Source organism: Dipodomys merriami, unplaced genomic scaffold, assembly GCF_024711535.1.
Source record: "Dipodomys merriami isolate MVZ:Mamm:240054 unplaced genomic scaffold, mDipMer1.0.p SCAF_121, whole genome shotgun sequence".
Classification (NCBI taxonomy): Eukaryota; Metazoa; Chordata; class Mammalia; order Rodentia; family Heteromyidae; genus Dipodomys; species Dipodomys merriami.
In genome coordinates this window covers 1,773,194-1,790,018 of record NW_027202505.1, presented here as the reverse complement: position 1 = coordinate 1,790,018, position 16,825 = coordinate 1,773,194, and the positions used below count along the sequence as shown (strand labels likewise).

General features: G+C 39.9%; 1 protein-coding gene across 5 annotated transcripts in view; it reads left to right on the top strand.

Annotated features, from left to right (window-relative positions):
• The window catches only part of LOC138823648 (CMP-N-acetylneuraminate-beta-1,4-galactoside alpha-2,3-sialyltransferase), a 184,330-nt gene that overhangs the window by 59,598 nt on the left and 107,907 nt on the right, over positions 1 to 16,825 (top strand). For 4 of the 5 annotated variants that reach the window (XM_070017099.1, XM_070017095.1, XM_070017097.1 and 1 more), the window contains exon 3: positions 6,394 to 6,441. The exons of the other annotated variant lie outside the window; for it this stretch is intronic. In XM_070017099.1, the coding sequence (XP_069873200.1) occupies positions 6,394 to 6,441 (48 nt within the window). The remainder of the gene's footprint in view (positions 1 to 6,393; positions 6,442 to 16,825) is intronic. 5 annotated transcript variants of the gene reach the window in all.

Below are 16,825 nucleotides of genomic sequence, written 5' to 3'. Positions count from 1 at the left end.
GGATATTCGTGCTCTGTTTCTTTCAAAGCAAACTTCTCAATTTATTGAATCCAAAGTTTCTCCATTAGTTGTGAAATGTTTTACAAGTAAAATAATCTTACATTCTTTAGAATAAACACAAATAAAGACTAGCCAAACTGTTTATGAAGTCTGTGCCTTTAATCCTCAAAGCAAAAATGAATCTCATCTTACATATTTCTTCCTCCAGAAATATGAACCCTCTCACTTGCGTTATCTGAGTATTAAAGGCCTATGCTCTTAAGTTCATTGCATTACCATTGAAGATAATGTTTGCCAAGACTCTGATCATTATTCCAAGTAAGACTGCTGCTTCCTGGTGTTTCCATCCTGAGTACCCTTATCATACTTTATCTTAAACATCTACTAACTTTTCTATCTTCCTTGGTTGGAAGGCAAAGACTACCTCTTACTGGGCTCATTATCCCTATATCTGGCATAGGGCCTGGCATATCACAGGCACTTGATAATATTTGAAGGAAAGAAGGCAGAAGAAAAGGAAAGGCAAAATTCTATTGAGAGACTGATATAGTAGGGATAAATTAGAAAGATGACTTCTAACTAAAAAGATGGGCAGCCTTTCAGAACATACAGTAAGTAATGAAAGAGATCCTTTGGCATAGGTACTAGTGAATTAGAGGTTAAAATTTTAGAGCTGGATTAGGAATATTTTTTGTTGTTGCTAATTTTTTGGTACTAGGGTTTGAACTCAGAGCCTCATGCTCAGTAGTACCACTTGAATAATACCTCCAGCCTTGCCTTATGCTGTTTTTTTTTGTTGTTGTTGTTTGGTTTGGTTTGGTTTGGTTTGATTGGTTGTGAGGCTTTGAAACTCTGGGCCTGGACACTGTCCCTCGGCTCTTCAGCTCAAGATGAGTGCTCTACCAGTGGAGCCACAGTGTCACTTATGGTTTTTTGGTGGTTTATTGGAGATAAGAGTCTCATGGATTTTCCTGCCTGGGCTGGCTTTGAACTGCAATCCTCAGATATCAGCTTCCTGAGTAGCTAGGATTATAGGTGTGAGCTAGTTATTTTGTGTATAGAGTCTAGTGAACTTCTCTGCCCAAGCAGGCCCTGAACCATAATCCTTTAGGTTTCAGCCTCCTTAGTAGCTAGAGTTATAAAAGTGAGCTACCAGCACCATGCTAGAAAGTTATTTTTTAATTAATTAACTTTATTTATTTTGAGGCTAACTTTCACCGTGTTGCTCAGACTGGCCTTGAACTTAAAAGACTCAAGCAGTCCTCCCACCTAAGCCTTCCAAGTATCTGGGACTATTAGTGAGCTTCTCCCTTTTTCTGCTTAGCTTCTCTCTAGGATAAAAATAATGTGTATTTATTGTAGAATTCTTACAAAAATACTGAGAATAAACATAAGCTATAATTTTACCCACCCTGACATAACCAGTTAATTAACATTTAGTCATTTTTAGTCTTCAGTAAGCACCAGACTTTCAGTTAACTTTAACTTACTTCTTTTTTTACATTTTTTTTTCTTTACTGGAAAGTTTTTTGGTGTTTTTTTTTTTTTTGTACTTTTGTGGGGTGTTTTTTTTTTTGCGGGGGGGGGGGGCATCCGGTCGTGGGGCCTGAACTCTGGGCCTGGGCACTATCCCTCAGCTCTTCAGCTCAAGGCTAGCGCTCTACCACTTGAGCCACAGCGCCACTTCCAGCTTTTTTTCTTTTTGCTTATGTGGTGCTGAGGAACCGAACCCAGGGCCTCATGCATGCAAGGCAAGCACTCTACCACTGAGCCACCTTCCCAGCCCTGGGTTTGTTTTCTTTTTTAAGACAAAATCAAGATTGTTTCCGAGTATGAAGATGGTAAATTGCATTTGGAAAAATTATTGTCAACTGCAATAAAAAATTAGAGATTCTTTTTTTTCAATTTTTGTTCTTCTGAGCAGTCAGCTCCTCAGAGGTCTGTTCTGGTCTTCCAGGTGGATGTGATCTGTCACCTAGACACTTCAGAGCATGCTTTCTGTACTCACTCTGGGCTGCATGTGTGAGCACTTTCATCTTCCCAGTATATGGCCAGGCTTGAATCCCTGTAACCTCACAGGACAAGAATGGTTCTGAATTAACTTGAACTGAATGAGATCAATATCCAGAATGGATGTTTTTTCCCCTCAACTTTTTATTTTTTTATTGCTATTACTAAGGTTGTACAGAGGAGTTACAATTTTAAAAGTCAGGTAATGAGTACATTTCTTTTTGGACAATGTCATCCCTTCTTTTTCTCTCCCCCAGTTTCCCAATAATACCATCTTTTTCATCTTTTTCTTTTTTTGTTTTCTGTTTTTTTTTGGTCGTGGGTCTTGAATTCTGGGCCTAGGTGTTGTCCCTAAGCTCTTCAGCTCAAGGTGAGCATTCTACCACTTGAGCCACAGCGCTACTTCCAGTTTTCTGGTGGCTAATTGGAGTTAAGAGCCTCATGACTTTCTGCCCAGGCTGGTTTTGAACTCCAGTCCTCAGATCTCAGCCTCCTGAATAGCTAGGATTACAGGTGTGAGCTACTGGAGCCTGGCAATAATATTGTCTTTAAATCAAAGACATTTAGCAGTTCATTCCTTAGCTTAATCAACACATTGCCATTTTTGTGTGTTAGTCACTGAGCTAGGCATCAAAGGACTTAAAATGAAGAAATAATTCTTGTCCTCAGGAAACTTGCAGCTAATGAAAGAAAAAGAGAAATCACAGATTTATAACACAGTCTAAAAATTTAATTATAGAAGTGCATTGTGGGTCTAAAGAAGATAGAGAACAGAATTGATCAGAGAAGGCCTCAAGAAGAGCAGATATTGCTGGGTACAATGGCTCACACTTAGCTACTTGGAGGATCACCATTCAAGGCTAGGCAAAAAAGTCATGAAACCAATAAAAAATAGGTACTGTGGTACATTCCTGTCATTCTAGGTCTCCAGGAAATGTAAATAGGAGGATCAAGGTCCTGGTTGGCCTGGGTATAAATGGTGACTATCTCAAAAATAATCAAAAAGTAAGAGTATGATTCAAATAGAGCAGCACCTGCCTAGCAAGCACAAGGCTGTGAGTTTAAACCCCAACTCTGCTAAAAGGAGAAGGAGAAAAAGAGGAGAAGGAAGAGTCTTTCTCCTCACCCCCTTTTGGTCTGGAGTTTGAACTCAGGGCCTGGGCAATATCTCTGAGCTTTTTTGCTCAAGGCTGGTTCTCTACCACTTTGAACCATTTAGCTCCACTTCTGGTTTGCTGGTGGTTAACTGGAGATTGGATTCTCATGGATTTTCTTACCAGGGCTGGCTTTGAACCATGATCCTCAGATCTTAGCCCCCTGAGTAGCTAGGATAACAGATGTGAACCACCAGTGACTGGCTGGAGGAGGAGTCTTAATAGAAAAGTGGGAGAAGTCTTTATGCATGTCTGTGACTAAAAACATGAGGATACACTTCTCTAGGAAATACAAGCAGTTTCGTATGTCTGGAACATGAGGCATATTAAGGTATCAGATGTGGGAAAAACAGGTAAAGAACTTTGCCTAACAGGCTACAGCAGGTCAGGGAAGGTTATTTTATTTTTTTATTAGCATACATTCATATGACAAGGTTACAGAAGGGCTTTAATGAGTCATATTATTTTTCATTAACATACATTAATATTTCCAGGGTATAAAAGGGTTTTAATCAATTACACAGTCCAGTATACTTTTTAGAAAAATCAATAAAAGGACAGATGGAAATAAGCTAAATTGGAGGCTGGGATGTGTGTGGTTAGGGGTTATCAGGGCCAGCACAGCAAAAAAGGATAGGCAGATGTTTAGAAAAGTAAATGATAGAGCCAGGAAGGAACTTAGTGTGGCTAGAGGTGGGACCTGAGATCAACTCTGAATGATTTGTAAATTTTAAATGAGTGAATTTTGAGGTATGTAAATTATACCTTAAATCTCTTTAAAAGGAAGAGATGAGACAAGTGAGAAATGTTGATAAAGGAGACTTTGCTTATATGAGCCAGGATGTTCAACCATCTGGTACTAATTGTGCCTCACATTTTTGTAAAACAATGGCAACTCTGTCTTTTCTACAGGTTTCAAGAAACCTGTAGGTTTCAATGCATGTGAATCTGCCCTTAACTGGTTAATTCAGAATATTTGTCTCCAGTTCCTAAGCAGAAACCATATCCCCCGGCTCTCTGCCACCTGGTTTCTTAGTAAACGTATGGTTGTGAGGAAATATAGTTATGAAGAATTGCCTGTGATTTCTGGTCCATTTATTTCTCTGGGCACTGTGATTCAGCAAATAATTACTAAGTGTCAGGTGTTGGCTGGTAGCATAGCAGTGAATAAAATAAAATGTTGTGTCTGCTTTTATGGAGCTTTTAGTCTAGCCCTGAGAACAGATGCTATTTACAGTTATGACAACTATTGTGTTGAATTTCCAATTGCAATTAGAGAAAATGATATACAAACAGATTTAAAGGACAATGCTGGGGTGAATTTGGCTAGATGCTAACCTTACATATATCTAGCTGATACTGCTTTGTAATGAGTGAGTCTTTTGAATCTGATCCCTTATGGGTCTGGGTTATTTTGGTGCCTCTTATAATTATAATTTTTGAGCTATGTATTAGTTTTATGTCATCACTTTGGATTGACTAGTTTAATAGCTTTATAAGAGTCATAGCTACTCAGTAGAAATTAGGCATGGTGGCACATGCCTATAATCCTAGGAAGATTACAGGGAGGCAGAGACAGAAGGAACAAAATTCAAGACCAGCTCAGGCAAAAAAAAAAAGTCAGTGAAACTACCTCATAAACAAGCCAGATATACAGATGTAGGGAAGTATCCCTATATTAGCTACAGAGGCAGAGGTAAGAGAGTCATGGTCTGAGGCTGGTTCCAGGGACAAACATGAGATCCTATCTGAAAAACGAAGGCAAAAAGGACTCTGAGTGTGGCTCAAGTGGTAGAATACCTGCCTAGTAAATGTAAAGCTCTTGAGTTCAGACATAAGGGGGGAGAGAAAGAAGGAGGAAAAAGGGAGGAAGGGAGGGAGGGAGACTAACTTGAAGATACAGACTTATACAGAGAAAGTTTTCTCTGATCATTGTAGTATTGGTTTGGACATTTGGTCTTTGAGTTGTTCTGAAATGTCTGGTCCCTCTTCAGGTCTCTACATGTGGCTTTCTCTCTTCCTGGAATGCCTATTCCATTCCTGGTAGTTTTGGCCCTCATTTACCCTTTAGCTACTAGTCCAAGTCAGAGAAGCCAACTTAGTTGGCCAACTCCATATTTAGTTTCTAGTTAAACAATTTATCCTTTGATAACTTCTTTTTCCTAGATTGATGGCAGGGAGATCCATGAGGGTAGAGACCAAGGTTTTTATGTTTGCTGCCATATTTCAAAGCTGTACTATAGTATCTTATACATAGTAGATGCCCAATAAGTATTTCCTGAACATTTGAATGAATAGAACGAATGCATACATTGTGAGCACTGAGTTTTGAAACTGTTCGTTTCTCCTTTTTTGCTCTGGCTGTTTGGGAGCTCTACTCTCCTTGATTAAAACTTCAGTGTTTGTAAATGTCCTAATGGCATGTATTTTTGCACTAACATTTCCCCATTATATGCTACTTTTCCTTTCTTTGATTTTCCATGTATTGTGAATTCTTATAGCCCACTCAGTCTTTTTGGAAGAAAAAAGTTACAAAAAAAATTGAATATGGAAGTAGAAAAAGGGAACAAAGAGGAAATGTCACTGCCTTTAACCTGATGCAGAAAGGATGTTTTATTTTGCTTTGTTTTATTTATTTATTTATTTATTTGAGACTTGAATTCAGGGCCTGGGCACTAGCTCTGAGATTTTGTGCTCAAGGCTAGTGCCCTACCACTTTGAGCTCCATGTCAGCTTTTTTTTTTTTTTTTTTTTGGGTCCGGTCATGGGGCCTGAACTCTGGGCCTGGGCGCTGTCCCTCAGCTCTTCAGCTCAAGGCTAGCACTCTACCACTTGAGCCACAGTGCCACTTCTGGCTTTTTCTGCTTTTATGGTGCTGAGGAATTGAACTCAGAGCCTCATGCATGCAAGGCAAGCACTCTACCACTGAGCCACCTTCCCAGCCCCTTTGCTTTGTTTTAATTGAGAAAAGGCAAAGATTTTTCACCCTAATCTTTCAGAAACACCTCTAGAGAACAAAAGTTTACCACTCTCTTGAGATGTTTTTCTGATTGTCAGGAGGCAAGGGATGGTGGGTGGCAGGACCTGTTGGCTCACTGGATGGGTGGGCCTGGGCCTTCATTAAGTTCCATCTTACCTGACTCTTCCCTGGGCAGTTTGGGTAGAGCCAGCAAGAGCTTGTTGTGTTACCGAAAGGAGAAAGAAATGAACTTGTCCTCTTGTGTTACAGATTCAGTGGTTCTTTCCTTTGACTCCGCTGGACAAACTCTAGGCTCAGGTACCAATTTTTCCCCCTCTATCATCTTTTCAGCTCCCAATATTGGCAATATGTGTAGTGAATCTGATGAGGTAAAAGTATGCGGGGAGGGCAAAGGACTATTTCAGAGTTGTGGGAAAGTCTCAAAAAGGTTTCCTAGGGCTTCTCAGGGATACATGTTTCAGAGCATTTTCTCAGTTGCTTTGAAAGTGTGTACTGATTGGCTGGGCATAGTGATATACATCTGTTACTGGGGAAGTGGAAGCAGGAAGATCAAGGGCTTAAAGTCATCCTGAGCAAAGTTAACAAGACTCTATCTCAAAACACAACACAACACAACAACAACAACAACAACAACAACGTATGCTGTGATACATGGCAACAAAGCAGTCCAGATTCATATGAAAGGATGTCTGTTTTCTGTGCTCATGTCCCACCTCAGTCACCTCAGAAAGTGGGGCAGAGGGTATCGAGAGACTCCATAGCCTGGGCATAATAAGCATCAGGACTCTCCCACAGAGTGCTAGGCTCTTTTCGTTTCCTGAGAACATACACATGTGTTTTTGTTTTGTTTTATATTGCAGTTTTGTTTTGTTTATTTGGCAAAACTGGATTTGAATTCAGGGCCTTGTGCTTGCTAGACAGGCTCTCTTGCACTTGAGCCATACCTCCAGGCCACCATTCTGTGGAATGTTGTTACACACATCCTCCATGTGCATAAGTACTGACCTTCCCCAGGAGAGGAGTACCACTCTTGACTGTACACTTGTAACAGATACAGGCAAGCAACACTTTCCCCTCTTTTTGCTGTGTTTACAGTGTAGGGCACACAGACTGGTACATCACCCTTTGAACCCAGACTTACCAGGCCAGGGAAGATGGCTTTTCCAGTTTGGGGCAATCCTCTTGCCCCATACTTCAGTAAATGCTGGCAGTAAGCAAGGAGAGTGGCTGCTTTTACTCCTCAGGCTGCTTTCTCTGTTGGAGCTTAGAATGATTTTGTATGGGGAAAGGCATCATTATACATTAGGCCTGTGTGTTTAGTGGATATGAGTCTGTGCACGCACGTGTGCACGCGCACATACACACCCACACACCCACCATGAGGTTCAGACAGTTATGGTAGAGTAAACAAGAAGAAAGAAAAACTATATTCAGAGAATATGGTTATGGCCACTTTGCACCAACAATTTGTACCTTGTGCTGGGAACTTAATGTACCAGACAATTACTCCTCATGATTCAAAGCTTTTACACCTTTGGTTATATTAAAGAAACTTATGCCCAAAGATGTGCAATAACCTATTAAGGCCATTCAGCTCCATGTGACTCTAGAACTCATACTCTCTCCTTATGCTGTTATCTCACACCTGGTGGAGGTTCTTGAGGTACCTCCACCAAAATGCTGCTGCAAAAAGGCACTTCCAGATAGAGTAGACAGACAGGAAGGTGTCTTAAAAAAAAAAACCCCAATAGTTGTATCTATTTGATATAGGAAAAGATTGATTAATGTTGCTACATTAAATTAGAACATACCAATATGGCTCATACATCTTTTATGCTCATATGTTCATTGATTTGTTGCCAGAAAAATAGAAATAGAGACAATCATTTTGCCTGTGAAATCTCTTTTTTTGTTTTTTGGGGTTTTTTTTGTTGGTTATGGGGCTTGAACTCTGGGCCTGGGCGCTGTTCCTCAACCTTTCAGCTCAAAGCTTGCACTCTACCACTTGATCCACAGTGCCACTTCCAGTTTTTTCTGCTTGTGTGGTGCTGAGCAATCAAACCCAGGGCCTCATGCATGCAAGGCAAGCACTCTACCACTGAGCCACCTTCCCAGCCCCCAAACATTATTTGTAAGGAAACAGGTTCTCAGATAGCTTGGGTTTTTCATATGAAACCATGGATTTGTGATGAAACTCCCTTATCACCTTTCCTTATGAAATCCCTACACTGACAGGTAGTGATACTACTGCCAGAAGTCCCCAGTACAAGTTTAGAGCCTGTATCCATTCATCTCTAAAAAAATCTGAATAAATTTCCAAAGGGAAAAAATACTACGTTAAAATTGCCATGCCTCAATTTGAGACTACCCTGGGCTATGTAGCAAGACTCTTGTCCCAAAAAAACAAGAGCTGGAAATGTAGCTCAGTAGCTAAGCACTGGCCTGGTATGTACAATGCCCTGGGTTCTAGTCCCAGCACTGCCACCCCCAAATGTTAACCACTTCTCTTAACCAAAAGACTGTATTGAGAATGAAAAAAAAGATATTTATAACATGATTGACAAAGGTTTTGTTGGTTTTTTTGTTTGTTTGTTTGTTTTGGCATGGGGCTTGAACTCAGGGCCTGAGCACTGCCCTTGAGATTTTTTTACTCAAGGCCAGCACTCTACCACAGCGCCGCTTCTAGTTTTCTGGGGGTTAATTGGAGATAAATTCTCATGGACTTTCCTGCCCAGGCTGGCTTTGAACCGTGGGTCTTCAGATCTCTGCCTCCTATGTAGCTAAGATTACAAGCATGAGCCACCGGCACCCAGCCTAGACAAAGGTCTTTATTCCAGAACAAAGAACTACAAAAATCAATAGGAATAAAGAAATTACTTAGAAACACAGAAATGAGGAAAAGACTTGAACAGGCATTTCATGAAAGAAGAAACCCATATGGCCAATAAACATATATTAAGGTGTTCAATTTTATTAGTACTTGTAGAAATGTAAACTAAAACTCAGTGAACTATCACTACATATCTCTTACGCAGCAAAACTTGTAAAGTTTTAACAGTCTAGTGTGAATAAAGATATGATCTAGTGGAAATTCTTCTGGCTAAAGGGAAAATTGGTACAGCTACTTTGGAAAAATTGATGATAGTGTCTAGCTAATTTGAAAAAAATATATGATCTATGACCTCACAGTTTCTCCCTTAGGTATCTTTCCTACAGAATACACATACACACACACTCAAACCTGCACACACAATACACACACATATATCTGTATAAGGATATATATGCAAGATGCATGTTTCAGAATAAGTGTTCATATTGCCAAAAGCAATCCACATACCTAAAGTGAATATTCAAACTCTTATATTCAAGTAGAATAGTAAAATTAGCCAACACACATAGATGCAGAAACTTTTATTAATTTTAAAGACATGTTATGTTAAAGAAATCAGATAAAACAATATATTTTGGTTTTCTACTTTTATAAAATTCAAAAACAAGTAAAATTAAAACATTTGTTTAGGGGCTGGGAAGGTAGTTCAGTGGTAGAACGCTTGCCTTGCATGTGTGAGGCCCTGGGTTCAATTCCTCAGCACCACATAAGCAAAAAGAAAAAAGCCAGAAGTGGCACTGTGACTCAAGTGGTAGAGCGTTGGCCTTGAGCTGAAGAGCTGAGGGACAGTGCCCAGGCCCAGAGTTCAGGCCCCATGACCGGACCCAAAAAACCAACAACAACAACAAAAAAAAAAACATTTGTTTAGAGCACAATTCAGTGTTAAAACAAAAGCAAGGAATTGAATTCCATAATCACTGGGATGGCAGTATTCAAGGGATGTGTTAAGAGATGGGCACATGGAAGCTTCTAGAATGTTGGTGTCTTCTTTCTAGTGATATGAGTGAAATTACTAAGGCTTTTCTTCTAAACTGTACACTTGTGGGTTTGAGTTTGTTGTTGTTGTTGTTTTTTGGTAGTACTGGGGTTTGAACTCAGGGCCTTGTGCTTGCTAGTGTTCTACTACTTGAGTCATATCTCAGGTTCTGCTCTTTGCTGGTTATTTTGGAAATGGAGTCTTGGTGGACTTTTCTATCTGGATTACCCTTGAGCTGCCGTCCTCCAGATCTCAGCTTCCTAAACAGCTAGAATTACAGGCATGAGCTACTAATGCCTGGCTCATTTTAGGTTTTTGTGTACTTTTCTTTTTATTTATTTATTATTTATTTATTTTTCTTATTTTTTTTTTTTTTTACTTATACACAGGGCATATCTTGAGTTGTCAGACATGGCATAAAATGTTCCTATGTACAAAAGGGTCAAGAAGCAGCACCCTAGGTAAGGGTTGCCTGGAAAAAAGGAGGGGAACATTATTATGTGTCAGACAGGGTTCTCCATATTTTTACATGTACTAAGTTAGACACTTGTAATCCCCAATTTTCAGTTTAAGGAATTGACATAAATAAAGTTTTATATATATATATGTATATATATAACTGTAAGTTATATCACTAAATATATATATATATATATGTTATAATAAATAAAGTAACTTGTGCAACATCAAACAGCAAGCAAATGGCAGAATCAGTATTTTGGATTTAGGTACTCTAGCTCAAGTCTGTATTCTTATCTAAATAGTTCTCACTTGTTCTTTCCTTTTTTTTTCTTTTTTTTTCCCCTCATCAGTGTTGGGGCTTTAACTCTGGGCCTGGGCACTGTCCCTCAGCTTTTCAGCTCAAGGCAAGCACTTTACCACTTGAGCCACAGTGCCACTTCTGGTTTTCTGGTGGTTAATTGGAGATAAGAGTCTCATAGACTTTCCTGTCTGGCTGGTTTTGAACCGAGACCCTCAGATCTTAGCTTCCTGTGTAGCTAGGATTATAGATGTGAGCCACCAGCACCTGGCAATTCTTGCTTTTTCTATTCTCATTAATCTTTAGTTCTTGATCCTTAGCCTTTTTTTTTTTTTTCTCTTAGAGGACAGGTACAGTGGTCATACCTATAATCCCAGCTACTTGGGAGGTAGAGATCAGAAGGATCACAGTTTGAGCCCAGCTCAGGTAATTAGTTAGTGAGACCCTCAACAAACAAGTGAGGTTGTTGGTCCATACCTGTGATCCTTGCTATGCAGCAGGCAGTAGATAAGGGGAACACAGTATGAGGATGGCAGTAGGCAAACATAAAATCTCACCTGTAAAATAAGTGAAACAAAAAGTTCTGGAGATAGTGCTCAACTCTTAGTGCCTGCCTAGCTGTGTTCAAACCTCAGTGCGCGTGCGTGCGTGCGCACGCGCACGCGCACGCGCACACACACACACACACACACACACACAGTTTAATATGCAAATAGCTATGGACTATGGAATATGGCTCCTAGTGGAGTGTTGATTTAAAGTCAGCTTTAAATCAGAATTGTGTCTGTTTACCTTATTCTCAGTTCTGCCTTATTCTTTCTCCAATAAGCATTTGCTAGCAGTTTTGCTATCTCATGCTCTGATCAGTCCTGGCTGGAGTCATAGGAGGAAGAGCTGGGTGGAGTCCTCATAGCAGCCGCTTTGTACATTGGGGGTAGCACATTGCCAAAGACATTTTAAAACTTCAGCAAGATAACTTTGGACTTGAGCCCTACTTTGCTTTCTTTCTGTTAGTGTGGCCAATTAAAAGTAGGAAAAAAGATACCAGTTTCAGATAAGATAGAGTGAGTTTATGCACACTGTCTTGGTCACTGAGTGCAGCTAACAACCTAGACAGAATGCACTTCGGAGCTATTTGAAGACTCTGAAGCATAGCATAAATAGTAGCAGACAGATTGGGAAGAAAACCAGAATTCAGTATGTTACCAAACTAGCAGTGTATCTCCCAGTTTTCCTCCAGTATTCTATAATCTGAATTCAGGACTTAGCCCAACACGTGGTGAACAGCAGGGTACAACAAAAATCTCTAGTTATGGTTCTGAGTGAGAAAAGGAATCCTAAGTCTCAGGTGGAGGGGGAAAATTCACAGATTTTTTAATTAATCCCTTTCTGTTTCCTCATTGCAGTCCCCAGGTGGCCCCACAGTGTTGGTGGCAGTGACAGCAGTGGCAGTAAGGTCTTAGAGGCTTAAAACCAAGAGCCCTCTTCTGAGGGTTGTTGTCCCAAAAGGATGGAGTAGTTTGATTGCTTTTTTCTCTCTCCGGTTCCTACTACTTGGCCTCTGATTAGGAAATTCATAGCAGAACGTATTGACTGTAGTCCCAGCTTTCTGGCCAAGACCAAGATGGGAGGCCCAAGAAAGCACACGGGAGAAAACAGGGAGGGAGGAGATACTCAAAGAAAGCAACCCCAAAAACTGAGAGAAGTGATCCAAGGGACAAACCACTTCTCAAGTCCCAGCCTGGACACTGGGGGGCGCACAGTGAGGACACATCTGAATTGGCATTAAAAGTGGAGCTGACATTGAAGCCACAGCCCACCAAGGGCTGGTTCTAACTTGCTGCCTGAACCTAACCTGTTCAATTGTCTGCTGAAACAAAAATAACACCCTCTACTGCATTTAAACAAAACCTAGGGCTTTTAAAGAATTTATTTCAAGACATAATAGTTTCATAACATGATATTCAAAATATCTAGGATATAAGCCAAAATTTACCATTTTACAAAGAACCAGAAAAATCTCAACTTTCATGGCAAAGACAATAGTTGGTAAGATGGCACGGATGTTGGAATAATCCAACAAGACTTTATTGTAAACGTGTTCCTAAAAGTAAAGGCAAACACTGTTGAAATTAACAAGATAGAAAAATCTTGGCAAAAACGTATTTTTTTAAATGCACTAAATACAAGATGACATAAAAAATCAGTATATTTAAAAATAAAGCAATAGAAACAACCCAATTTGTCCAACAGGTGAAAAATATTTTAGAAGTTGAACAGAGCTTCAGGGACTTGTGGGACAAACCTAAATATTTGCCCTAAGAGATCTAGAAGAAGAAAAACAGTGCAATCCAAGTGTAGTTTAGTCTGGAGATGGAAGACCAGTTCAATATTTAAAAATCAATCAGAGCAAGGCACCAGTGGCTCATACCTGTAATCCTAGCTACTCAGGAGGCTGAGATCTGAGGATCATGGTTCAAAGCCAGCCCAGGCAGGAAAGTCAGTGAGACTCTGATCTCCAATAAACCACCAGAAAACCGGAAATGGCGCTGTAGTTTAAGTGGTAGAGCAATTGAATGATAAAGCTCAGGGACAGTGCCCTGGCCCTGTGTTTAAGCCTGATGACTATGATGACAAAAAGGTGGGGGGGGGGGCCGCTGGGGATGCAGGGTAGTGGTAAAGTACTTGCTTAGGCTTACATGACGCTGAGGGTTCAATTTCAGTTCCCAATCCCACACACATTACCCCCCCCATCAGTCAATCTAATCCATCTTGTTAATAGTCTAAGATAAAAAGACATTGTTATATTAATTGAGGATAAAAGAGAATTTCACAAAATTCAATATCCATGATAAAACTTCTCAGCAAACTCAGGAACTTCTTCAAACCTGATTCAGTACATCTAGACAAACCTCTAGCAAACATCTTTACCTTGTGGTGAAGACTGCTCTGCCCTAACATCAGGAACTGAAAGTCCAGACGGTAAATCAAAAAAGGAATGAAAAGGAGTGTACAGATTAGGAAACAAGAAATTAAACTCATCCTTCATAAATGATTGTCAAATATATAATCCCAGGAAATCTACAACAAACTAACAACTAATAACTGAGTTGAGCAAAATAATTAGGATATAAGTACAAAACCCAAAAGTTAATTGTGTTCTTATATATTATCAAAGAACAACTGAAAAACAATGTTAAAAATGCACAATAACTTTCAAAACCAAAAATAATTATATATGCATCAAATTTAATGTGTATAGGTTCTATGTTCTTTTCCTTTGTTTTTTTTTTCCCATCTGTCTAAACTCTTAAAACCACAAACCTAGGAGTCACCTTCATTGTTCCATTTTCTACCTTCAGAATGTGACCCTATCCAGCCACTTCTTTCTAGCACTTACTGTCCAAGTACCATTTTTTTTCTCCTGGACTGGTAAACGCCTTCTAACTGGGCTGGGCTCATGAGAAATCCCTTCTTATTGTAGCTAAAATAATGTCCTAGAAACAGGTCATGTTTATTACTACTGAAATCTCTTCAGTGGCCTTATAGCATACATGGAATAAAGTCCCAACTGTAGCACTAAGGCTGTACTCCCTATTTATCTCCATAGTTACACTGAAGTCCACTTCTTCCCACTGCTCTCAAGCCACATTGGTATTCTGCTATTCCTTCAAGATGCCAAGCCCCGTTTCAAAGCTTTTGTGCTTGCTGTTTCTTTATCTGTATTGCTCTTTCCTCCTGAACTACAGGACTCTCTTACAGTCTCATTCCACACTCACCCCCCCAGAAAGGCCTTCCCAAACCACTTTATCCAAAACAGTCTATTATCCTGCTGTCCTACCTTCTGAAAAACTCTTATCTTTATTTGTTCTTAGCCCTCACCCTTTGAAACCATCTTCTTGTTTACTTACATTCCACCAGTCTTTCCTAGTAGAATGTAGGCTTCATTTGGCCTAGGGCCTTGTTTTTCATGGTAGAATATTTCCTGACACATAAGTGCTTAGTAAATATTTGAATGAAAAGTAGAAAATGAGGAACAAATATTCATGAGAAACAAAAGTATTCATCACTTAATGAATATTTAAGGATAAACAAGTAATGTTAGATCATGCAGTGGAATTATGTGGTCATTGTTATTGACATGTAATATGTCCACAATATTGTGTGAACAAACCCAAAACACACAGCAAGTATATTATGAGGCCATGTGTGAAGTAAAATCATATATATGTATTTACATACATATTTATAGAAAGACAAATTTCAGGTAAAATAGTTGCCAAAATGTTTCTAGCAGTTATCTGCAGGTAATGGAAATTTCAAATCGTTTCTACTTAATTTTTTGTGTTTTTTTAATTTGAATTTTTAAATTGGACATGTGCTGTTCTTACAAGTGAGAAGAAAATGTTACTTTTGCCTGGGGAGGAGGACTCTTATTTTGTTTGGTAATTGCTTGGTGAACAACTTAGTCTGTTCAGCTTACTATAGCAAAAATATCTTAGGCTGTACAAGTTACAAATGACAGAAATTTACTTATAATTCTAAAGGCTAGCAAGGCCAAGATCAGGGTGCCAGGAGATTAAGTGTCTGGTGAAGACTCATAAATCATGGATGATCTCTTCTCTGTGTCCTCATGTAGCAGAAGGGGCAGACAGCTGACAGGCTCCCTGAAGTCTTCCCCCCTTACTCCTACCACCCACCCGCAGTACTGGGATTTGAATTTAGGACCTCACACTTCTAGCCATGTTCCCAGCTCTGTTTTTTGGTAGCTGTTTTCAGGATAAGGTTCTGCTTTCCATCCAGGCATGTTCCTGGATTGTGATCTACCTACTTTGGGCTTTCCGTAGTTGCTGGAATCACAGGTGCATGCCACTGCATCTAGTTTTCCTCTGTGGAGATGAAGTCTTGCATACTTTTCTGCCCAAACTGGCCTGGAATCACAATCCTCCCAATCTTAGCCTCCCGAGTAGCATACACCACTCCCAGGGATACACCACTTCACCCAGCTCTGAATTGAGAAGGAAGTTTTGCAAATATTTCTGCTGGGCTAGCCTAGAATCTTGATTCTCTCTAGCTCAGCCTCTCAAGTACCTAGGATTCAGGTGTGCACTACCAGCACCTGGCCTGAAGTCTCCTTTATAAGGATACTAATCCCACTCACTGAGGCAGAGCACTCATGATGTAGTCATCTCCTAAAGGTCCTACCTCTTAAGAGCATTGTTTTGGGGATTAGGTTCCGTACCTGAGAGGGGATACCATCATTCAGCCAAAGCAGTGAGGATACTTGCCTTATGTAATCTACCAGGTGACAAGCTCCATGATATTGAAGCCATAAACTGTACAGTGAATCATTTTTTCCTGTTTTCTATGCCAGCTTTTCTTTGACATTCTGTCTCATCCTACAGCCTAGTGAGGATGCCCTGGTATGGTGTGAATACAATTGATATTAAAAGTACGATTGAAAATGTACTCATTATCTTGCCCATGTAATTGTAACCCCTCTGTACAGTATTTTCACAATAAAAAAAATATATAAAAGTACAATTGACTTTACCTCAATTATTCAGCCCTAGACATCACCCACTGTTTTCCCAGGACAGATACAGTGACTTTTTGGGCTATAGTGTGAAGGGCTTTTGCTTATGCATAGGCCTGGGTGCCTTCTGTAGTCTGTGATCTTTTACTTGACACCAGGGAGGTCCTATACTCATTGGCCAATGTAGTGCTGCTACACTGGAACATAGCTGTGAGGAGCTTGTCTCCCTATGTGTCTCTGTCATATCAGATGCTTCGTGCCAGACCTCTCATCTCCCCCACAACACCACACACACACACATACACAGACATTCTCACACACACACACACACACACATACGCATGTGCATGCCCACAGACAGACACACACACACAGACACACACAGGATTGGATTTTAGTTTGTGAATTTCTAAGTTATTTTACCAGGTTAGTTAATTTGGTCTAGGATACTGGGATTTTCTGTTTGTTTTAGAAAACGGCTTTTCCTATTTTAGTTTGTCTTTGATTAATTGATCT